Consider the following 25,883-nt stretch of genomic DNA (forward strand, 5'->3'; position numbering starts at 1 on the left):
GCTGGGCCAACCATTCCTTATTTACTTGCAGGGCTTCTCTTCCAAGTAACCAGTAGCAGTAATCAATAAGCAGATGCCTATGGGTTAGGCATGTAACTGGATGCCCTGTTATGTTTCTAGGCTGAATCCATCCACTGGAGTTTAACACTAGAAAGCCATGCTAGGTTCAGGTGAGCTTACTTTACTAGCTGCATAAACACACTGGTCATCTAACTATAAAGGAAGGTAAATTCTGAATTTGTTGGCCTTATTTTAGTTTCACTTTGAAATACCTCTGACAAGCTGTCAGTTGGAGTAATTGCTGCTGGTACTACTCAAGCAATCTAGATATTGCTTATTTTGACAGTTACTGGGGGGTGAGCCTCCAAACAAATGCATATTGAAGTGGTAGCAAACTGTTTTTTCCTCGAGGGTTTCTATGAGGAACATTTAGGCATCAAGCCAGATCTCATATTGGAGGACAAAAATTCCCTTAAGTCACCCTTGTTTTCTTACTGGGGTTTAAAAAAGGAATACAAGTTCATTAAAACCCACTTTCACACAGTGTAAGAAGTAGCACCTAGATCCCACTGGAAGTTAGTAATAATTAAGCCTTACCTGGATTCCTATTGACTGCTTGTTCAAGTCAATAGGAGGTGCAATGGCCTTTGGTCTGGTTATCACCCAGAAGAAAATCATCACGCCAAGAGTAATAAGGCCAATTAATGCTGGTGTTGGGAGCGGTGAAAACAAGAAATGAAGTACCCAAATCATGGTGCTGGATTAGCACCACCAGTGCAGTGGACCTGAGCAGAGAAACAAGTGCTTAGCAGAGTCATTCACAAGCTTTGTTCTGGTTACTATGATTAAAGAATGAAATAAGATGCACTTTGTTTTGCTAGGTCTTAATGCCTAGTATGAAAAGGAAGACATCCTCCTCTAGCATGTAATCATCATACTTATTCAATTTTCTAGGTCCACTGATATCAAGTCATCTATCTAGTAAGCCTACACCAGCCGCTATGACTACCAATTGAGTCCTCTCTCAGGAACTAAGAGGATTTTTAGTTAGGATTGGGCAATTCCCATAATTGAAAATGGAAGTCTTAAGATGGCATGGAATAGAAACCATGAAGTTTAGCTAGATCTTGTACCAAAAACAGTCATGCAGGATATTCTGGCCAGCTAGTAAAGGCTCCAGATGGAACAAGGGCCAGAAGGTCCTTGTCAATAGGAGCTCAGTATATCCTCAGATATTTACTGCTGGAGTCAAGAATAAAAGGGAACGGCATCAAGGATGTTTCTTCCTTTGACACTGGTTGCTATGTACTCACCATCGGAAGAGAGATTAGGAATTGCATCTGATGTATTAGGTCTCAATAGTTTTCACAGGCAAATTAAAATAATGTGTATTAGTTTGAGATATGAAGAATGGTCCTGGGGTAAGGGTGAGGGAGTAAGTTGAATTCCAGTTCTTGATTCAGCTCTTATCACACTAGGGCTATGTCCCCATGGCACCCTAAACTCAATAAGATAAACCCCCTTCTCCCACTTTTCTATGTCAGATTCTACATGGACTATTTGAGATTAATGAATAATAAAGTAAGACAGAGGGGCTTTGAAACTGAAGCCACTACTGTATTCATAGTTCAGCTGAGCTATGATCTGAGCATCCCTTTGCCTACCATGCAGATTAATAGTTCCATTGTTTCCTTATGCCATACTTCCAAGACAGTGTTTGTACCCACCAGTGCCATTTTATGCAGGTTGGCCCTCTCTTCCTGTACCCTCAGGACCTGACTGAAGCTGGACAAAAGGAGTTTGCTGGACCTTGAGAGGTCAATAGTGTCTAGCACAACACTTGCACTGCTTACTGAGCTCAAACATTTAGGGGTAAACTACAGCTAAACATCCCAGAACACTGACAACCAGGCCTGGTAGCTGGAAATAAATTTTATGGGACCACCAGAAACTTGGCCATACCCATACATGTGGTTGTCCAGCTAATCCAAATCATGACAGATTATGGATGTTGCTAGGCAAGTGCATTCTGGGATTAGACAGGTTCAACCTGTACTGATTGTAAGCTTCTGTGGACAGGTCTCCCCTTTGTTCTTCATGCATACAGTCCTGCTCCACGATTATGGCTGCTATGACATTTATTCTAGTAGAACTGTTCAATATTGACACTACAGTACAGCACTGTGTTAAAGGTGAACTACTGAAAAATAGAAGGAAAGGGATTTCAGAGCAGTGTAAGTTAACATTCACTTGTAAGTTATAAGAGCCACCCTCATGTTTTGTTCAAAGCTAAAAGTTTGAATTAATTGGCCTGTGTTCTGAGGGGTTTGTAATATCATTGACATTAAGTGAAGGATTCAGTTGGGTCATGCCAGGCATAAGTTTAGTTCAACCCACTCCTGCACCCCTCTCCAAGCCTGGAAAACATTGCATGCTTCTTCATGCCTAATTGAGGTGTTAGTTCTCCTGCATGTACAGACTTATTCAGCAGAAAACAAAGGCTAATTAGAGGGTGCATACAGCCCCACAGTGTCTCTCTATGTGAGGTCAGTTCTGTTGAAGCTTTGTGGGGGCAGGGGAAGGGGGGGGGAAAAGAGAGTACATTGTTGGCAACAGGAACATCTGCTTTATTGTGTGGTAAACAAAATTGAAAGTCTGATCTTTTGTTTGCTCTGCCTAGCCAAATACATAGTTGATGAAATGTAACAATGGTATCTCCATTGCTCCTGTTTCCAGGCAGCAAGTAGGAGATGCCCTTAGCGTAACGGGGCATTTGAAATAGAGGACTCCCCCAATAAGTCTAGGCAAAGGACAATAGTTCACAAAACATATGCTTTAAAGGACTAGTCAATAAAACCATTCTGATATGCCATGAAGCCAGATGGTTCATTTTACAGCACATTAACTAGTGGTGCCTCCACTCATCTGATTTTCCACACAGCAGCAGCACAGGTTGCTGCTATGGTTTCAGTTTGTAGTTACCACTTGGTGGGGCCAGGCTGATTTATTTTAGAGTAGTACTCCGCATCTCTGGTCACCTTTGGAAGTTTTACTTTTACCGTAGTAACAAGTTGGATCTTCCTGGACAATGGCCCCAGCATGACTTGCAAATCCAAGCAAAGTTTGGCTGATAGAGGGACTGGTTTTTTCCCCTATGGAGGCACAGGAGAAGAGGCAGGGGAAGAGAAAAGCGGTTACAGTTCTTGAATCTGTTTTACAGCACAACTTCTTTAAGCCTATGCAACCCTGCTGAAGCCACCTGGTCAGGGATAAGGTGAACTGGAATCACAGTGCAAGGGCTTATTCTTTATCAGAAGAGTGTTATTGCGGTGGTGCTAGTTGTACTTCTGTACTCAAGGCTGCATGATTTCCATTTGAGACCTTATTCCTGCTTGAAGCATTCCCACAAAGGCAAAAATCTTCTCTTTACATAGCATTTAACCAAGCAGGATTTAGTTCTGTTTCCCGAGACTACAGGGTTGCAAAGGTGACAGGTGGAAGTGGCAAGTTCTCAAAAATCACATTTGATACAGGACACTGTGGAAATCCACCATTTAATTCAGGGGTAGAACCCCCCTCTCCAATGTTTGACTAAATAAATGCATTCTGAGCTTTTCCAGGTCTTTAATGCTTAGTAAAGGCAATATTATGCTTGTATATCAAAAGGGATATGGTCTGTGTCCCATCTGCACTCTCTCTACACCATACTGGTATTCTCCAGTTCCATGCCCTCTTTGTCTAAATCATTGTCCTCTGAGGAGACATCTGTGTTATGCTAACTGCATATTTAATCAGGGCAAGTCACATCTATTTGAGAAGTGTTGTTTATAGAGATCATTCCAACCCAAGACAGATGTTTATAAGAAATGAAGTTAGAAAGCGAGATTAAAGTAACCCCCTGCCCCACCCAAAGTGGCTCTGCCCCATTCCTAATGGAACAAGAGGAAATTGGAGGATAGACTGGTACTGATGCCAAGACAGCTGTAAAATCTGCAGACAGCAACTAAATGCAACCAGTATTCATACCAAGTCAAACCGCTGAACTAGCAGAACTGACATTCGATTCCTCTGGCCATGGCAAGTAGTATTTTAGAAGGTAGAAATCCCTAACAAAGTACATTCTTCTATGTTCTGGTTTGGTGGCATTGAGAATGCCCTTATAGGCTAGTCTGTAGCTTCAAAGAAGTAGCCCTATGATACCTGCAAGGCCAGCAATTGAATAGGTTGTGAGCTTTCATGGGTAAGAGCAGTCCTGAGGAAGTGTGTCTATCAGGATAACTCCATCATAGCACAAGAAAAGTCCTGTGCCACCTTATACATTAACATTTTGGAGTATAAGCTTTTGTGGGCAAGAGCCTGCTTGTCTCCATTTAGTGGAGGTTTTCCTGACAGATGAGCTTTCATGAGTAAGACACTTCCTGAGGCGCTCACTTATGCTTATTACCGACTTCTTACATTTCTTAGCATTGGGATGTTTGATTTTGCACTTTTAGCAGTGTTCCTAAGTCATTACATTTCATACAAGTCATTGAGCAGTCCAACTCCAATGTGTGGCACCCACATGGGCCATCACCACACAGTTAGAATCTTTAAAGTCATTGCACAGACCTCTGCTGATGTACCAGAATATTGGAAGTCATCCTCTGGACTAGCACTACACAGGCTTTTTCAGAAATCTGCTAATTCAGAGCAATAGTGTGACTAAACTAGTTTCATTTCAGGTTCCAGAGGAAAGAGCATCTAAGGGGAACAGACACCTGTCCATTCCCCTAAACCTGACCCTGTCTGCCCTGCCCCAGCCTGTCTTTCCCACTTACGACTCTTTGCTCCAGCTATAGAGTCTTATTTAGGGAGTCCTACTCTCTCATCAAAATGGACTCAGTCCCTTCGCCCTACTAGGGCAAGTTGCTTTTCAGCTCCAGGCCTGCAACCCCAGTTTCCTTCTTCCAGTTTTCCCCCTTTCCTCTGCAGCCCTCCTGAACAGTGCTCTGTCTCTTCCCAGCCCCACCTTCCCAAGAATAATTCTTGTCCTGCCTTAGTTCTAGGAAAAAGTTAGAAATAGGAAATCATTAAGAGACTTCAGTCACACTTTTCCCTTCCCCCCCCCCCCCCAATTTGGCAACAAATTTGTGGTTCAGCTCTGGTCCCTCAGCTTTCAGTTTAGCCAGCTGCTTCCTCCTTGCCTCAAGAGTCAGGGAAGGCAAGGAAGAGGCCCCTAATGTGGGTCAGTATAGACAGAAGCTACATCCCCATAACATGGGCATTACAACCTGCACACCCTCACTTAGTGTGGACAGCTAGGCTAATGGAACAATGATTCTGCTGCTGTGCTCACTTAAGGTATTGTGCTTCCCCTGGCAAATTAAAGCTCTCTGTTGTAGGCTGCATCCACACTAAAGGGCAGTGCTGGCATATCTAGGTCTCTAATGGAGACTATACCAATGCTCAGTTCCACTGCTTAGCTCCAACATGACCCAAAACTACCTCTGACTACAGTAGCAAGGAAAATCCTGCCCAGCTCCAATCTGTACTGAGCAAGAGCCTAAAATGTGGAACTCTGAAGAATTTGAGCATGTGCAAACTGCCAACTTAAGTTTCTTCAAAGGCTCTTAACTTGGTTCAAATTTGATGGAGATGTGCCTCTTTGGATCCTACTACTACTGCCACCAGCCTGCTAAATGACAAGACCCTGCTCCAGAGAACAGGGGAGAGGGAAGTTTGAACTTCCTAAAGTGTTCAGTATAAAACAACTTCAGGGACAAGGCCAGAGAAAAGTTAACTCATTTAAGCTGACACTTTTAAAAAAAAAAGTTAGCTTGAGGCAGATATCTGGCATGGAAGGTTTCTACCTATAAAGGTTAACTTTTCTGTTTAAAGCACTGTCTTCTAATAGAAAGCACAAGTAAGGATTAGATAGGTGAGACTGGTATCACCACTAAGACTACAGGTTGAACCTCTCGAGTCCAGCACCCTCGGGATCTGACTGGTCCCAGACAGAAGAATTTGCTGGCCACAGGAGGTAATGTTGCTAGATAATGTTGACCAGCACTTCCCCTGCTTACTAGGCTCTCAAGAGATTTAGTAGGAAGTTACAGCTAGTAACAGCACAGAAAAAAAAGAGCCAGGACTGGTGGCTGGAAACAAGCTTTTGGGACAGTCAGATAAACTTGGCCACACCCCTGGTAAGTGGGCATCCAGTTAACTAGAATCATGCTAGACAGAGGTTGCACGACGAAAAAGTGCCAGACTAGCATGGTTTAGCCTGTTGTACCAAATTATTGCTGTCCCATTCTTTAGATAGTCAAGCCACATCATGATCCTCATTTAAGATGCTGGGTTATTCTAAGGACAATAGTAACAAAGGAAGCCGTGCTAGTCTATACACTATCAAACACAAAAAGCAGTCAAGTAGCACTTTGAAGACTAGCAAAAGGGGAGCTTTATTAGGTGGGTCTGTCTCACGAAAGCTCACCTAATAAACCTTTTTGCTAGTCTTTAAAGTGCTACTTGACTGCTTTTTGTTTTGACAAGGACAATAGGAGTCTGATGAGCATGTTCCTGCTCCCCAGCTTGCTCTAGGCAAACAAATCAAAGCAACAAGGGCTTCTCTATCTAGTGCTAAGGGCTAGATCAGGCTCCAGCAGCCTCTTTACTGTGAAGGTTGTAGTCAACTCTTCAGTATCTGTTCTGCCCTCTGGCACATATGGACTCATGCCTATAGTTAGAGTTGTTTTTTTTTTTTTTTGTCGTCTGGCTGGGAGGCTACTACATCTGCTCACTGCCTTCATGACTTGCCTCCTGACAAGCACCAATCGCTTGCTTTTGTAAACCACCATTCTGAAAAGTATGGTGAAGTTCATTGGCAACTGACCTTTAGCAGATTTATCTGCAAAGAAATCTCTTGTCTCAGCACCATCTGAGGTTGCCAAGTAGCTGCAATTAAATCATTTTAGCCCAACTTGCTTCCAGAGACCTAGCACCCAAGTTAGTCAGTGCACTCCACTCATTCATTTGACATTTACTATGCAAACTAATAACTCCTCATTGCTAATAGTCTAAGGCAGAGCCAGATTTGTCTCCGCTTTGTCCAGCATAGGGACTGAATAAAACTGGGCCCCTCCAATAGCATAATCTACTAGAAACAAGCAGTTGTACAGAAAACTGGAAAGACCTTGTGACAACTAATAGATAGATCACTGGGATTGATCCACAAGAACAGGGTGGGGGAGAAGAATCTTTGTAACTCCAGTCCCACAGGGGTCACAATTTAGGGCAACATAGCTTTTCGTTAAGTGTCCCTTGCCCCCCCCCCCCCCCCCCCCCCGACTTTCCAGCACTGCTGTTGCTCAGGGGTTCTCTGTGCCATGCACAGAAGGCTCATGTGGCAGCACAGCCACCCTCAGATAGGATCTGTTCCCCTTATTTCTGATGCATTGATGCTCTAAATATGCAGATGATTAAGTGAGCTGCCCAGCTCCAGCCATAACCAGGGTCAGACATGGGCTATAGACAGCAGGAACACAGCATTGAAACCAAGTCCTCTACTTGGTTAAGAGCCTGGAGTTGAGTCAAGTCAAGCCAAGCCAAGGTAATAGTTCAAGAGAAGTGGCCATGTGAGTCATCACATCACTGATATCAGATGATCATGAATGCTGGGTCCCATTTTCTGACCACATACAATTCAGTGGCTTCAGCTACTCCAACTCCAGTGGCTTTAGTTAGCCTTGCACCCCCTCAGAATCTGGTCGACAGATAATGGCCTTGCACAACAGAGTGCTAGGCAACTAAAGTACACTCATGACTGGCCTGATAAATGGTCAGGGATAAGGTGCACCAGAAGCAAAGTGCAAAGGCTTACCCTTTATCAGAAAAGTACCAGTTACACTGCTGTACTCAAGGCTGCATTGTTACCATTTATGAGACCTTAGTTCTGTTTGAAGCATTTCCACAGAGGCAGAAAGCTAGAAGGGAAAACAGCTTATCCTTCCACTCCTGAAGTGTGGATTTGACTTAGCATTTTTCTTCTAATACAGTAAGTCACGGGGGGTGGAGGAGAGAAATCTAATGCAGAGGGCACTGCAAGCAGTCAGAACAACCCTTCTCTATATGCTAGAGACTCATCTCTGATCTTGTAGACTAGATGTTTTATAGGAGTAGTCTAGAACTGTGTTGACAGACATCAGGGAATGGTGACTCACCACAGTATGAAGGATAAAATGAATAAGAATGGACAAGGTATAATTTAGAGACCAGGACTTAACTCAGCTTGGAGAGGATTTGGCATGGAATCAGTGATCTATAGCTCAGTTTTACTCACCGAGGCTAGTCCTCCAGTTCACCCTTAATTAGCTCCTAAATGAGAAAGCATCACTATTACTTGCTGCCCCCACTGTCTCAGGGGATGGCAGTATGTCTCTTGAAGAGTGCTAAACAGGATTAATTCCAAAATAAGAGCTGACTTGCAAGTTATGCAAGTCTTCCTTAAACCCTATTAGAGCTCAGTCGTGCTCCTGTTGCAGGAAGTTAGACTCATTCCTTCAATGGAAGAGTGAATTAGGGTTTCAGTCTCCAACCAGTCACCTAGGCCATGTCTAGATTGCTGGCTTCTGTCAGAAAACCTCTAGGCACCTGACAGAATTCTGCAGCTCTAGGAGACCTTCTGCCAACATCCTGGTCATCCTCCTTCCATGAGGAAGGCATTGGCAGAGGTGGGGTCTTCCCCTGACATTTGGGCCCTTGTGGATGAGCCTCTCCCAACAGAATTGTTGGCAGGAGACACACACTGCACAATACTTGTGTATTTTGTTGACACATCTCTTCAGTGTACACATAACCTTAGAGAAGTCAACAAGCAGAATGGGTTAACTGAAGGAATGCAAGGCTATGATGGAACATTTGCTAGTTGTGTCTGCTATCACAGGCCAAGCACTTCACCTACTGGCTCAGTTTTCCCAATTAAGTGGTAGGATAGTCAACCTCCCAGAGGAGGCAATATAAAAAAGTTACTGTGATTTTTCACACAAACAATGTAAGCAATGCATATTTGTCAAGTGTAAGCGGGCTACCCTTCAACTCCCTTCAGAGGTTGGGGCCAGGAAGAACACAGCTGACACTTCTGAAGTTGCACTTACATAAGAGCAGTGGCAGAGATAATAGGGCAAGGAATCCCCCTGTTTAAAACATTAATAGTTTCCCTCAGGATCCTGTCCAAAGGTTTGGAAGTGATTTTATTAAACAAGAAAGTTAAAGCTTTAAGTCATTCAGAAATTCATGAGTTACTTTCAGACATCTTTTACCCCCAATAGGTAAATTCTATACAACACTGCACCTCCTAAATCATCCTTCTACTGCAAGACTCAAAGCCTCAGGAGACTAGATCCTTTTAGGAAGTTTGAGAGCAATACCATTCCATTTAGATAGCAAGAATTTCTAGGCCTTGGGTAACTGAGACAACTTCAAGCAATATGGCTCACCAAATACAGGCTAAGGGCTCTTTTAATCTGATGTCCTAGAGCTTTTTGACTCTGTATTATACCAATGCAAAAGTGTTGCAATAGGGAGATCATCATGTAGAGAAAAACCCAAGGTGCTAGAAAGACATGTTTTGTTTGAGGTTACATAAACAAACCAGGGACAAAAACATGCATCTTCAGATTATTGGTCCTGGGCTGTAACTAGGAACACAAGAGATGTCCCGTTAAAGTTTCTAATAGAAAGTTAACTGATTTGCTTTGGTTGACATCTATATATTAGATGACCCAGCTTAGCCAGTTTTAAACCCTAAAGCAGGTTAGGATAATTACCATTTAACACTCTAGTAGATTAGAGAAACTTTTACATACTGTGTTAGTACTAAAAGAGTATAGTGGTCTTTAGAAAAATTGTGATGTCAAGATGACAGAAAGGAAAGTTTCATTAATAACTTCTCTTACTGGAATTGATGAGAAGAAAGCTAGGCAGTGTTAAGGGCAGAGGAAGGAAAAGAATAAGGAAAAGTGATTAGATTGTAGTTGCACAAGAAAGGACAGTAATAGAAGTTATTCAGCCTCACAAAATGCAAATTAAGGCTTTTATACTTGAGTGTATGTATGCACCATTATTCTTAACAGCCTTACACTTATCAGACTACTATATAGTAGCTTAAAGTTAGCCTGATAAGTAGCATTTTGATGCTTAAAACTAGCTTTTAGAATTACACATAGCCACAAGTAGCAACTAGCCTTTTAATAATAAAATACATTTACTTATAAATTTTATGCCCTTACAGTCAGCTACAAAGAAGACAATGTTAACAAGTATGGAGAGAGAAGCACTAACACCTCAAGAATTGAAGCAAAACAACAAAAACATTAAAACTTACCCCCTAGAAGAACACCACTGTTACTTACAACAATCACTTCTAAAGCACTATGCTCTACACCTCAAGACTACTAGGGCTTAGTCTCTGCCAGGTTTAAATAACTTGTAATCAGAAGAGCATGATGGGAAAGGATCTTATAAAAGAGTGAACCTACACCAAAGCATATAGTCATTTCCAGGTAATTAGTGAGAAGTGCTTGAGTCTGTACATGTCTGAAGGACCCGATGAAAAAGAAGGAAGGTTTTAAAGAGAGGGAGTGGTTCAACTGTGATTTTCTGATACTGTTTTTGTTTTTCTGGATTTAAAGAATTTCTACTGTTGTATATGTTTAAGCTGCTATCCTGCCTGTGAGGTTAAAAATAAATCCTTTCTATGGGAACATCCTTTTCTTAGGGCTATTATTTGTTCTTATTGACATAGAAAAAAATTAGCTTATACCTGGACAGGGTGCTACTATGCTGACTTGGTTATAGTTTCCACCTGTTCTTCCCCCCAGTGTAAATAACTTTACAAGGTGTAATGTATAGCTAATCAGACCCTCAAATTTTAAATACTGTAGTCAAGTTCAGGTTCTCCCCCACCCCTCAGAGTGACTTTCTGCAGTTGAGAAATCCTTGGGTGGTGTCCCTTTTCTTAAAGGTCTGTAGATACCCCTTATGGTTCTCTTCTTCAGAAAGTAATGGAACAGAAAAGCTCTTTTTACTATAGGTGTGAGGGTTGATAATTCACCCAGCATTCTTCCTTGAAGCCCAGAGATCAGAGCCTGGACTTGGTTCTGTTCTGCTGATTTATACCAGCCGTGGCTCCAGTTCTATGTAATTAAAAGAAATCACCATTAAGTACTCTCTCCATGCACAAGCACTTTATACCTGGCCGGTGAAGGGCATATTCTGTACCCAGTTGTATCTCTTACAATCCTATTGACTTTAGTGGGGCTGCAGGAAATGTAAATCAGTGTAGCTGTTAATCTTTCCATTCTTGGGCAGGGAGGTGAGGTATTGTAATTAAGGCACATAATGGAATTGGTACTGGGGTGGATTTGTTGTGTGACTGAGCAAGTAATTTATCTTTTCTAACTTTTGTTGTATGAGAGTAGTGGTATGTCTCAGTGAGCATTGCTGTTCATATTCAGCAGTATTTGCACTGGATGGAAGGCACTAAAGAAACAGTTTGTTATATTAAATTTGGCCATATTTTACGTTGCTTAGCATTAGCTGCACAGGTACTATATAGATAAAATATGTTCAAATGGGAAAATAGGCCTTCTATGTTTCAGTTTCCTGGAAGCCACTTCAGGGGCATTTAGCATCCAAAAAAGGAGTGCTTATTAAAAGGCAAACGAGTAAGAAAGTAACATCAATATTGCGGGACCTCATTGAAGTTTCTTCATTACTATCTTCCAGAGTTAAAAACAAAAGTGGCCTGAACCAAATCCAGCTCTCCAAAAAAAAAAAAAGAAAAGAAAAGAGGAATAAGCCTTACTGATGCCACTTAACATATTTTTTTCAAAGGGGTGGATTGGACCAGAAGCACAAGCAACCAAATCTCAGGCTTTTGCCTTCTAAATGGGCTTAAAATGAAAATAAAGTACCGTCTGCTTCCATCCACCCTTAAGGGATTAAAATCTGTGGTACAGACTGTGTAACTGAGGGCCTTCCCACAGTGGAACTATTCATGTGATGGAGTACTCAGCTTTTACACAGGCAGCCAGGACAATTGTCCAAAGGTGCTAAAGTTACCTACTTACCTAAAGCAAACAGCAGAGAGTGCAAATAAACTAAGCTGAAACACTCGCTTAGTCCACAGTTCAGTCTGTGCTGTTGCTACATCCATACCAGTGTTTGGATGTGAATTCAGATCTGGAGTAGGAGTTTGCCAAAGTGTTAGTGAGGTGTCAGGTAAAGAAGATGATTCAGACCCATCTCATTTCTTGGAAATAAAAATATTAAATTCCCTTCCTCACTTTGATAGTTTGCATTCATAGGATGGTGAAAAACCCCATGTTGCTGACGTGTAAATCCATTCCTGTGTTTTTATTTTTTTAGAGGCCACAGTGGGTTTCATATATGGTCCTTATCATGGTAGAGTGTGTGTGTGCGTGTGCATGTGTATACACACACAGACAGCCTTAAGGATTTTGTATTGCAACTGACAGCACTTATTCCATTCTTCCGGCATGGCAGTGTGATGGGATTCAGAAGACCCAAGTTCTCTTCCCACCTTTGTCTCTCATGTGTTAGCTGCTTCGTTGGCAATGCACTTCATTTTGTTTCTTGGTTCCACGACCACCTCCCACCCCTCCAAACGGGATAATGATACTTGGTCAAACTCTTTGAAATCTTCATATTCACAGTGTTCTACAAAAACTAGGGGTACATCTACACTTAGTGGGAGAGCAACCCAGTCAGGGTAGAACTTCGGGGTTTGATTTTGTGTGTCTATTAGGAACCCATGAAATTGAACTCTCAGGGCACTACACTTCACCCTGGTACTCCTCATTCTCATGATCAGTAAAGGAGGTCAACGGGAGAGTTTCTCCATCAACTTTCCTTAGTGACACTAGCCAGATAAGTCTATCCTAGAAAAGTCAATTCCAGCTAAGACAATTGCATAGCTGGAACTGCGTATTGTGGATCGACTTTCAGGTCTAGTGTAGACCTGCCCTGTGTATTTACTGTTGGAGCCTGTGTTGCTGCACCACGTTGGTGCTGTTACAAGTTTGGAAAAAGCAGCCTATGTTGTATCGTATTCTGTCAAAATAAAAATACTTAAAGGTGGATAGATTATTTATTTGTATGATAGCACATAAGAAACCTAGGCAAAGGTCTGAGTCTGTTGGACCAAATGTTAGACCTCTCTTCAGATAATTTAGTCAGAGGGGCTGACAGCCACTTCAGGTCTTGCGACTAGGTGAGAGGGGGGCCCAGGGCAAAGCTTAGGGCAGTCAGCCCTTAGCCCCTTCCCCTAACTCCTTCAGAGCCACATAGAGTGGCACAGCAGCACTGCTGCAGCACTTGAAAGGGGCCCAGAGCTCCGGCAGCTGTGGCTATCAAAGTGCCAGCAGTCCACGCCCCTTTGCAACACCAGGCTCTGGGGCAACAGCCCCCTGGCAGTGGGTCTGAATCGAGTCCATGTATTTGTCAATCACTTGGCTTCCAAATCTGTCACTGCTGATCACTGAAGTAACAGGCGTGGGAGGAATGTCAATTTGGTTGCATGGCTCCGAACGGCAGGATGGTGGTAAGGTGCAGGCTACGCCTTTGAACAGATAAAGGCATCAAACACAGGAAAATGTGGCATGAGCCCAGTCAAGAGGCAGGTTTCCGTTTCAGGACTGCAACAGTAAGAAGCAGCTTATTTCAGATATTTAACATTACTGGGATTGGGCTGCATGCTTCTCCTGTCCTCAGCAGTGCTTAGAGATCTCAACCTACTAGTAATCACTCAGCTCTCACCTTTAACAACGTGTATTACGTGTTGTTATGGGAGCTTTGTGTTTACATGGGAGAGAGGAGGGCAGTTACTATTTTAATGTCCCTTTTACAATTGTGCCATAAATAAATTAAAAATCATTTTCTTACCTTTTTTTCCCCTATGTTGTACAGACCTAATGTCCTACTCAGGTTGCTGTACAGTTCCGCGTGGCTGCATAAGGCTTGTACTTTCACAGTCTGTTCCTGTAGCAGGTCTGCACCTGAAATCATCAACAGTGCAGCTTTAGTAAACCCGTAACCATGCACTGAGGTAACCTTTGAACCAGCATTGCAACAGGTTGTAAGGCAGGAATTGCCCCTGATTAAATATGAGCAGTAATTTCAGCCAGTAAGAAAGGTCAATTTAAACAAAAGGTTAATCATAATTATGCAATAGCTTTACTGAGGAACAGCACGCCTTGAAAAGCTAACACCAGCCCAGAGGAAGCTTCATGCTTTATTAGGACTTTCATTTGATTTGAGTACTGGGGGTATGTAATAAGAGTGGCTGGATTCAGAATAGGAGCCTCTTTCATGGGCAACCAGATTGTAATACTCTACCCCTTTAACACCTTTATAACAGCACAGAGTGTCATGGAGATACCCACACTCGAAACACTGGCACCAATTAGACTTGGTCATCACCAGATGTGACAACCTCAAAAACATCCTCCTGACACGCAGCTACCATAGTACCAACTGCGATGCAGATCATTCGCTAGTCTGCTCCAAGCTCAAGCTGAGACCCAAGAAACTGCACCATTCTAAACCAACTGGAAGGCCCCGCATTGATGCCAGAAAGACGACAAACTCAGAAAAAGCTGAAATGTTCAGAGACCCTTGAGGAGAATCTGCGCAGCAGCCCTGGGAGTGCTGATGCGACATGCAGATGGCAGCATGTGAGGGACACAATTTACAATATGGCCTTGTCAATGTTTGGAAGAAGAGCTGGAAACACAAACGACTGGTTTGAAGCTAACTCTGATGAGATGATTGCAGTCATCGAAAAGAAGCATGCTGCACTTCTGGAGTATAAACGCTCACTGCGTCAGAGTACCCAGCAAGCACTCAGAGTAGCCAGAAAAATAGTACAGCAGACAGCTAGGCGCTGTGCCAACAACTTCTGGCTTAAGCTATGCAGCAGTATCCAGACCTGTGCTGACTCTGATAATCTCAGGGGAATGTGAGAGGGCAAAAAGAAGGCAATGGGACCCATCCAGAACAAGACGGCGCCTCTGAAATCCAAATCTGGTGAAGTCATCACTGACAAAGCCAAACAGATGGAGCGATGGGTCGAGCATTACTCCGAGCTGTACTCATGCGAGAACACAGTGGTTGTTACAGCCCTCAACATCGTCGAGCTCCTGTCAGTCATGGACGAGCTGGACCAGGAACCAACTGTGGTCAAATTGAAGAAAGCTATTGACAGCACTGCAGTAGGAAAGGCCCCTGGTCAGGATGGTATCCCACCAGAGGTAATCACGTGTGCCTTGGACACACTCCTGGAACCCCTACATGAGCTGCTGTGACTGTGCTGGAGAGGTTCCACAGGATATGCAGGATACCAACATTGTAACCTTGTATAAGAACAAAGGAGACAGAAGTGTCTGCAACAAGTACCGTGGAATCTCCCTCCTAAGTATTACTGGTAAATTGTTCGCTCATGTCATCCTTGGCAGACTCCAGAAGCTCTCTGAGAGGGTGTATCCTGAATCCCAGTGCGGATTCTGCGCCGAAAGATCTACCATTGACATGATCTTCTCCCTGAGGTAGCTGCGGGAGAAAGGCAGGGAGCAGAGGAAGCCACTCTATGTCGCCTTTGTTGACCTGACCAAGGCTTTCAACTCGGTCAGTAGGGATGGACTGTTTAAATTGCTCCACAAGATAGGCTGTCCACCATGGCTACTCAAGATGATCCAGTCTTTCCACAAAGACACGAGAGGAACCATCCAATACGACAGCACATCATCAGATGCCTTCAGCATCAGGAGCGGCGTCAAACAAGGATGCGTCCTTGCTCCGACATTGTTCAGGATCTTCTTCGCCCTCCTCCTGAAGCAGCCTTTGGACCCTCGACAGAGGGCATCTTTTTGCACACAAGATCTGACAGGAAACTGTTTAATCTTGCAAGGCTGAAGGCTAAGTCTAAGGTGCGGGAAGTGCTCACTAGAGACATGCTGTTCGCAGACGACGCTGCTGAAGTGACCCACACAGAAGGCAGCTTCAAAAACTGCTGGATAAGTTCTCCAAAGCGTGCAAGGACTTCAGGCTTACCGTCAGCCTAGAGAAGACAAAAGTACTTGGTCAGGACGCTGCTGAACCTCCATCAATCAGCATTGACAATTACAGGCTAGAGATCATCCACGAGTTTACTTACCTTGGGTCCACCATCACTGATACTCTGTTGCTGGAGTCTGAGCTAAACAGGAGGATTGGAAAAGCAGCCACAACTCTGTTCAGACTTAGCAAGAGAGTGTGGAACAACAACAAGCTGTACACTCACACCAAAATGCAAGTCTACAGAGCCTGCATCCTCCGCACCCTCCTGTACAGCAGCGAGTCTTGGACCTTGTACGCCCGCCAGGAAAAGAGGCTGAATGTCTTCCACTTGCGCTGCCTCGGGTGCGTTCTTGGGATATCATGGAAGGACAGAGTGACCAACAATGCCATCCTTGAGCAAGCTGGAATTCCAACCATGCACACCCTCCTCAGGCAGCGGCAGCTCCTCTGGCTTGGCCACGTCCACAGGATGAATGACTGAAGGATCCCAAAAGACATCTGTATGGCGAGCTAGCCTCTTGCAAAAGACCTCCAGGATGCCCCCAGTTGTGCTACAAAGACATCTGGAAGAGGGACCTCAAGGAGGTAGACATCGACCCAGATAGTTGAGAAGAGCTGGCAGACAACCGCAGCAGCTGGAAGCAGGAACTACACAAAGGCCTTCAGAAGGGCGAAGTGAAGATCAGCCAGCTGGCAGAGGAGAAGCGAGCCTGTAGATAGGAAAGCAAGGACCTGCCAGACACCCACTACATATGCAGCAGATGAAGCAAGGACTGTCACTTTCATGTGGGCCTCCACAGTCACAGTCAACGTTGCAAATGACAATCTTAAATGGAGTTATGAAGGGCGCGATCCATAGTCTACGCAGACTGAAGGGTGCCTTGAATTGACCCCTTTATAACCTCATTAGAGGAGGGCTTTTATAAGACATTATGGGGAGGGGCAAATCCTGCCCTGGCTGGAGCAGAGGTGCAGGTGCCCTTTGCAGTGAAACCTGTGAAGTTTTGCTAATCAGTGGGACAGTGCACTTCTTTGGCAGGGACCCACAGTGCAAAGGGAATGGAGGTCCGTGGCCATGGTGGGGAACAAGGACTTGCTGCTTTGTGAAGTTTCTTATCTTTTCCCACCAGCATGGGGTCATATGTAAATGGGTCACTTTGATCATTGGATTGTAGATAGGAAGCACAGTTCAGGGGTTAGGGAGCGAGTTTGGTCTGGTGATGACCAGGTTCAGTTCCCTGGCTTACCATAGTTACCTTGTAAAGTGGGTTAATAGCACTGCCCTACCACCCAGGGAAGCTCTGCGGATGCATACATTAAAGATGGTAATGTGTTTGGCTAATATGGTGATGGGTGGTCCTCACATGCTTAATAGATGGGTCATCTGTGCAACCGCTTCACAGCTTCAGGAACAGACCTACTGCTGTATCCATGTGTTTTTCAGAGCCTAGTTTGCTTACATGAGCCAAGACCTGAGTTCAGGATTTAACTGTGATAGTGTGAAACACTCTAGGCCAAATCCCAACTTGAGCAAGGGTCCAACACAGCCAGTGATTTTGGAGCTGGCTCTGGAAACAACAAGGTAGTGCGTAACATGGGACACCATTCCTATAGCAGAGTTTTTGTATGGGTTATTATAATACAGTCTTAAAAAGTCCTGGCTGTTGTTTGTGCCAATCTCTCTCTCTCTCTCTTTTAAATGTGAATTGATGAGCCATTGTTGACCCTCTTCATTAGAACTTTTATTAGACATAATCAAAAATACCACAATAGACCTCAGCGAGGTTAAGTGGCTGTTGCCCAGGTAGTACTCTCATGTCCAGCTCTGAGGAATTGTAATTGCTCTCTGTGTAGTATATTGTTCTACTGAGAAATGATGTATAGGAATTTTTGAGCAGGAAGGAAACAAATATAGGTCAAATTTTTACCTTGTTCAAGCAGGTATAATTCTCATAGCAGTCTATGGCCAAATTCATTTCATAATGGCCTAACTTAACCCTACTTTACCTCTGATAGCCCCCTGTGCAACTGACATAGTTATATGGTATTTCATGGTCATGCACAGCAATTAACCAGTGTAAATTGACATAGGTCTATCAACTTCATGAGAACTACTGTATATTGATTTATGACGGGTGAGGATCTGGACTAAATCTTATATGGAGGCGTGAGATTTAAGGGGAAAAATATAGCAGAAAATGTACTAACAAGAAGATGTAAGATGAAGTAGTTTTCCCATGTTTTCCCCACACCTCCCCCATCCCCAAAAAACACACTATAGGTCGTATGCTTTCTTGGTCAGTATTTTTCTTGCCACAACCTTTCACCTTTGGCTTTTGCAAATCCAGTGAAGGCCAAATCACTGCAAGTTATGTTCCTTTATTATGCCCTTACAGTTGCTCACACCTGTTTTATGATCAACAAACTCCATTGATTAGTTCACTGGTAATAATGGCGCAGGAAGTCTAAGCATTTCTGAGCTGTGGATTTGTCATCCCTTAATTACACAGGTTGAACCTAGAGTGTTTTGGTGAATTACTAACTCACCAATTATCCAGACTGTTTCCCTTTTAAAAGCAGGATTAAACAGACACAGTTGCAAACAGTGAATGGTTTGTATGTTAAGAGTCTTCAAGGCAAACGTATGAAGTGTTTTGTATCTATGCTTCATTACTCTTGAATGACCATTGCCTTAGAGCTCATTTTGTATTGTCTGGTGAACTGATGAACTTGAAATCGCTCAACAGGTGACCTAAAGCACACTAGTTTGATATATTCAAAACTACTTAAGATTTCTAATTGCAATATTTAAAAGGTACTTAGGCCCAGAACCTGAAGGGTATTTAAGGGCTGTCAAGTGATTAAAAATTAATTAAGCAATTAAAAATTTAATTGTGATTAATTGTGTGATTAATCACACTGTTTAACAATAATTTGAATATGTTTGCACCTATTTCCTAATATGCCTTCTTTTGTCACTCTCTTGTCTGGCAACATCCCTCCTCTAGCAGGACAATGGATTTTCCTGGACCAGAGAGAACCTGCACCACAGAGCTCCAGGTGTGCCTGCACAGCAGATCCCTGCAGGTGGCAGGGAGCCAATCTGGCAGCCTGCTCTGGGGAGCCCCAAGGATAGCCCTAGGGAAGGGAGCCAGGCTGGGGAACCCCACTACAGCTGTGGTTGGGGACTCCCACTTTGGAGAGCCAGCCCCAGTCAGAGCCCTCCCAGGAGCCCTGCTGGTGGGGGTAGGAGGAGGTTGGAAGCCTGGTTATATCACCCAGCCCAGCCAGCAGTCCTGCAGCAGTGGGAACCCTGGCTGGGCTGGTGGAGCCCTGCATCCCCACAGCAGAGAAGATGGGAGCTGGCTGGGATGTAGAGCTCCTCTGGAACCCCCAGTCATGAGAACCTCGGCTGTGGTGGAGGTACCCCGAAAGTCCCATATCCGCAAGCTGGTTGGCGCACAGAGCCCTGCCGGCAGCCCCAGCTATCAATGTGTGTTAAGGCCTGCAATTAACATGTTAATTTTTTGACACTTTAATTCTGCCCTGCATTAGTTGCAGATGTTAACGCATGTTAACTGACAGCCCTAGTGTTTCAGCATTGCTCCAGTCAGCATTGCAATGGCTAGCCCCCGTAGGTGGCCTGCTGCTGAGGGGAATCTTAAGCCCCAAAACAAAACCTTTCAAAATATTTTGCAGGATGGAATTGTATGGAATTGCTATTGTCAGTCAAAAAAGGTCAGGTTCGCAAACTGTGTCCATGTCTGGAAGTTACAGGAGATTCCACCATGGATCACAGAAACCTCATTGCAAAATCTATTGCAATCAGTAGGTCTCTGTAAAATATTTTGGCTTCAGTGAAGCTGCATATTTTGATGGAAAAACATTAAACTGCACATTTTGATGAAAATGTTCCTGACCAACTCTATTGATGAAGTTGTGCACTCAGCCCAAGAGGGTAGGATGTAATGACCTTTGAATCTCTACTTGGCGCATAGGGCTGAAGTTTAATTCCTTGCACTTATACATACATTTAATAGGCAGAAGAGGTTATTGCTTCAGTCTCTCAGTGTTGTGAAATATGTGAAATGTAATTGACTATTAAACAATAAATGACTAACCCTTAATCAACTTAAGTAAGCGATAGCTTGCTGATTGGAAGTATTTTCAGCACCAGTATTTTATAACAAGTGATATTGTTGCTACATCAAAGCTGCCTCATAGATAGACATAATTAAACTGTCCAAGTCATTCAGACTGCAAGTGTGCACATGTATGAATATTTACAGTCACTGGGTATGCTGCCTGGTTGTGGTGATCTGACCTGGCTGCCCACTAGCAATGCAAGTGTATACAATTGGAGATGTCACTTCTGAATTCACTGAATTGTGTTCCTGTGCTATTGAGAATCTTCCATTTTCTCCTTCTGTTGTGCTCTGATGGCATTCTACTGAGCATGTTCTGTCAGAAGTGTCACCCTGTAGCAGGCTTCATGGCGTAAACAAGAGCAAATAGCTCTCCAGAGTGGCACTAAAGCCTAGTGAAGGTCGCAAAACAGGATGTAGGACGGAGTGGTTGTGCAGGAACAGAAGACTCTTTAATGTAACCCATGCAAGAAGAATCTGGTCTTAGGTTATAACCATATTGCAGACACACACACATACTAGCTCAGTGAGATCTATGCCTGTTTGGTGTGGCACTCTGTCCCCTCTCATGGCAGTAGACCAGCTGGACGTTGATGAGTTTGCCCAAGCCCTGAGTAAGTGAGAGCTGTCTTTTTGCTCAGGTTGTAGTCTCATGCATTGTGCTCCAGGGGTCACAGGTTTGACCCCAGCCTTTGCTGCTGCCTGGGTCTATTAGTGTTACATGAGCATAAATAATAATGTAGCCACAGCAGCATGGTTAGTGGTGGCACAGTTGAGCTGAGTGCGTACTCAGGGGGCTGAGGTGGGATTGTATGTGCTGTTATGGCTGCTGCCCATACAGTTTCAGCTATCCTCCTATTTATAAATATTCCAGCTGTCCTCAAGCTAACACAAGTGCATTTGTGAGCTGGGACTAAACTCCTAGCTTGTAGTGTAGACATAGCATTAGTTACACCAGTCTGGCTAACAGAGGTGGAAAAAGTACCCCAAAAGTTAAGTGCAGCTGCTTCTGGGGGCGGGGGGGGGAGCCTGTGTACTTAGGTTCAAGTTACTGGTGTCCCACTGGAAAACTACCTGAGTCAAAGTACACACATATGCTTGTGTGCACACGTGTCACATCTAGATTGTACTCAAGTATCCAGAAATGAAACCGACTGCACTTTTACCCAAGTAAATTTTTGAGTACTTTTTATACTTCTGGTGACTAAGTACAGGCCTGACGATGGCAGGTGGGAGGCAAACCAGGTTACTGCCCTGGGCCCAGTGAGTCTAAAGGACCTGGGGCTCCCAACTTCCACAGCAGTGGCAGCCAGAGCCCCAGTCCCTTAAGTCACTGCTGAAGCCCTCAGTAGCACTCTGTGGGCAGCACTAAGGACTGGCTGGGGGAATGGAACAGTTTGGGTGGCACTGAGAGTTGGCTGCTCTCAGCCCCATCCCTTCTACCCGAGGCTCCACCCATTTCAGGATTCCTCCCACCACCTCTGTATTTTGCCTAGGGGCCTGGATGTTCTGTCGGCCTCCCTGGTTAAGTGACTCTGTTGATTTCAATCAGGAAATACAGGTTGAACCTCTCTAATCCAGAACTCACTCATCTAGCAACATCTGTAGGCCAGCATGATTTTAGTTAGGTGGCCAACTACTTCTCATGGGTGTGGACAAGTTTCCCATGATCCCATAAAGTTTGATTACAGCCGCCAGTCCTGGCTCCCAGTGTTGTGCTGTTATGTAGCTCTAATGTACCCCTAAATGTCTTCTAAAAGAGCCTACTAAGCAGTGGAAGTGTTGGTAATTGTAATAGACAATATTGACCACCCATACTCTGGCAAATTCTCTCATCTGGTACCAGTCAGGTACAAAGGGTACCGGATTAGAGAGGTTCAACTTGTAGATGGCATTTCCCTGGGCTTACCCCGATATAACAGATCAGAATTTGTCTAGATTTCCCCCAAGGAGAAATATATTGTTTTATGTCTGTGGCCCTGATGGGAATTCCAAGACTGAAAGATTTTATTGACTTGGCTTAATCTCCATTACATGAAAGTAATCCATGTCACAACACTAGCAAATGCAAATTCCACTCCAGCCTTCCCTGTAACCTGTGAAAACAGCAATGCTACCATGCAGAATGCACATTCTGGAGTCCAGTGGGTATGATGCTGTTTGATCCACTGATGTTGATAGCAAAGAAAGACTGTGTGGGCATCCCCCACCTCTTCTTCTCCTTAACACTGCGAGGGAGGCTGGTGAAATTGGGTAGGCAAAGCTGCCCGCAAAAGATGTTCAGATCCTGCTTTACAGCAGACGGTAAAGATTGCAGTGTGCCTGCCTTCCAAATGAGGATGGGCACTGGTTACCCTGAGAAGTCTTGGCCATTCCTTTGAAGCTAACTGATCTCCATTTTTGTTGTGAGTTGGATATGTTGCCTTGATCCAGTTGATGCTCGCTAATCTTGGACCAAATCTAAGAATGTGTTAAGCATCTAAAATTCCCATTTGAGTTCTTAGGTGCCTTTTCACATTTGGCCTCATTTTAGGAGCCAAAGCTGGATGTTTCAGTGTATTAACCTTTCCCTGCTGTAAGTATAAAGCACGTCAAAGAAGTCTGACATACCCAGGATAAGTAGGCATAGCAATTTTTGAAAGGAACTTTGCTCATTGACCATTCAACTGAAAATTAAAGTAGAAGTGAACAGAGGCTTTGGACTTTGGGACTATTTGCTGATAAAAAAGGTAGTGTTCAAGGCAGCAATATCTGACAAGTGTAATATTTTGATGAGGAAAGGATAAAGGCCATTTGTGTCTTATCATTGTATATTGTCTTCTAAGAAAGTTAGCATCCTAATCTCCAAGTCACCTGCAACAAACTCCATTGGAATACACACAGATAGGAAAGGATGGTCCATCTAAAGTAAACTTAGTCTTGAAGTTTAAATCCAGATCGGGATCCAAAGTTCTGGGACGTTTGGATCTGAGATTTGCTTTGAGTCCATCTCTAATTGAACAACCTGATCCTCCAGTGTAAACTGTGAATATCTTCACTGATAACAGTAAAACCACAGCATGGTGCAACTGATGTGAGCAGAGAAAGCTCCTGTAGCTACCGAACTTTTTGTAACCAACTTTTTGTAATCATTTGTACACAAAGGTATTTGTGAGAACCCAAAACCTGAAAAGTACTTATAACTGCCACGGAAGTAATTTTATTCAGTTACGTAATGTTATTTCAGTCCTTATGTAAGCTAAACTCTTGACATTCAGGGTTTATGTGGGTTAGGAATTGGCAGAATCTAAGAAGTTCAAGATCTGGACCTTATTTAGAGCCCACTTATTTCAAAGAGCTTTGAAACAGTCCCTATGTCCTTACAAAGCTGTCTCCAATCTAGCACCACCCAGGACTGCTTTCAAAAGATTTTTTGAGGTTACCCTGACATACTATCATGAAATAAAGAAATTAATTCTTTAGTCCTAAAATCAGGCTTCTAAATCCACATGTAAGCACCAAGTAAAACTGACCCTCCTTTCAGAGATACTAACAGCGAATCTCATTGATATCACTTGTACTTAGGTGCTTAAATATGGCTTTAGAAGCTTATCTTCAGGTACATAGGGAGGGATTTACAAAGACACTTATGGGATCTTAACCCCAGACGTGGGTGTCTTGGAGTTATTTAGTTAAAAGTCCTGAATTGTTCTGGCCTCATTCACATACACTGGTTGTGCAGCAAAAGAGCAGTCGAACACGGCTTCTGGGGCTGAAATTACTGTGTTTCCTTAAACAAGCTATTTCCTTCAATAGAAAAAGCTGTGTTCAGCAATACTAGGCATGCGGTGCAGTCCAGGGAAACACACAATGGGTGTGTCTGCATGTGCCGCTTCTTCTAGAAGGAGGGTTTTTGGGGAAGAAGGGGCTTCTGGAAGGAGGGTTTCCTTTCAGAAGATCCCTGCAAGCTGCACATCAGCATACGTATTTTGGAATCTGGAAGACCTTCTTCCGGACTCTGAACCACATGCTGATATGCTAATGAGGCATGGGAAATTTGTATCTTCTGGATAGCTCAATAGTGTGCTGTTTCCGGAAGAAGTGGCACATGTAGACACAGCCATCAAGAAAAAGGAGACTTATTTCTACCTTAAGGCATTAATGTTTCCCACAGATGGTAACCTATACGTCACGTTTATTAGCAGTTGATTTGACAAAGTATTTGTAAACAGAATTATTCCAACAGAGCATGAGTTAAACAATCCCCACCTGCCTAATTCATGCAGAGAACATTACGTGAGATTTCTGAACATGTTATGCGCTATATGATGCTCTGTAGGGATACATCTATTTCCTGACTGAAATGGGTAGAGTTTCTTAGTCAGGAAGGAAACCTCACTCCAGTGTGGGCCATTTTCTTAAGTTTGGTCCTTTCTGGAAGTTCTGAGGTTTGCTGTTTCCTTAGGCTGGGTTCCCATAAGCTAGCTGCCACCCACCAAAGAATGGACATCAGGCCCCAATTCATGGCTGTTGTAAGTCCATTGATTGCATGGGTGAAACCAGCCCTTTTTAGACTGTCGCTGAGGGAGAATGTTGTATGTTTACAAGAGCAGCGATTTTGGCGATGCTAGGTAGATTTTTTTAAGCAAATGACTGAATCACGTTGCTTTACACTTGGTGATACATGTGTTAAAAGACTCCTTGGTGTGTTGTACCTTGTAGGTTTGGATGGAAGTCCTCTGCTTATCTGTTTTCTAACCCTGCTGGATAAAACCAGTTTTTCTGCAAGCTGTGTCGCTGACAAATTTGTGAAGTGCAACTGACAGTGTGAAAACAAGAGAGCGAGAAAGGGAAAAGGGTAGTGTATAGGTGGAATTAGCAGGGTTAAAAAAAAATCTTGTCTATTTTCCCAGAAGTCTTACTGCCAGGCCCAAAACAGACATCTGTCATTTGTTATTGTAATGTTGTAGATATTGTTGTCACCTGGTGGCCAATGTGAGAATAGCCGTTTACTATTAGATGCCTCAATGCTGTACTGAGCTTGCTTCAAGGTGTTGGCTGCATCAGTTGTCCCACAATTAAGCCTGATTATTTTTCTGTGTGAACTTGTAACAGAATAAGAGTTTTCCTTTTTCAGTTCTAATCTGTTTTGGGTCTCTGTACCCAAGCAAAGGCGAGCCTTATTATGTGTGAGCATTTATGACCACTGGACCTGTTACATGAGGAAAATGTCTTATACTCTGAAGCAAGCAAAGCCATAACTTGACTCCAGTCCATTGACTGAAGCCGACAGAATTCCAAACCACTCTACAGAATTTAGTTAAAAGCCAAGGATGTGCCAGAGTCTGGAAGAGAGAATGCATGTGGGAACTCAGTGAAGCAGCTCATTTTGTCTAGGTACATGTGTCACCCTTGTCATTGTAATATCTGAGTTATCTATCAGCTCTTGATCACATCAAGTTTTCGTGGGCAAACAGCAGAGACTGGTCTGAGTGGCAAAATTACCATTGGACCTTGGCAGTGTTAATGTTGCACCTCTTCAAAAGATCATACCTCCTGCATCAGAGTGTCCCTTCATATCCCCCAGTCACACAGATGTCAAAAAGTGAACTCTGCTGCTTCATATGCATATTCTTTCACGCCTGG

At 43.6% G+C, this 25,883-nt stretch overlaps 1 protein-coding gene across 1 annotated transcript in view; it reads right to left on the bottom strand.

Moving 5' to 3' along the window:
- ACSL5 (acyl-CoA synthetase long chain family member 5) overlaps positions 1-25,883 on the bottom strand; it is a 49,693-nt gene that overhangs the window by 18,905 nt on the left and 4,905 nt on the right. The window contains exons 2-3 of the mRNA XM_074999179.1: positions 13,942-14,054; positions 598-785 (exon numbers count right to left, since the gene is read on the bottom strand). Coding sequence (XP_074855280.1) covers positions 598-753 — 156 coding nt within the window. The 5' untranslated portion in view covers positions 754-785; positions 13,942-14,054. The remainder of the gene's footprint in view (positions 1-597; positions 786-13,941; positions 14,055-25,883) is intronic.

Source organism: Carettochelys insculpta, chromosome 7 (genome assembly GCF_033958435.1).
Source record: "Carettochelys insculpta isolate YL-2023 chromosome 7, ASM3395843v1, whole genome shotgun sequence".
In the NCBI taxonomy this organism is placed as follows: Eukaryota; Metazoa; Chordata; order Testudines; family Carettochelyidae; genus Carettochelys; species Carettochelys insculpta.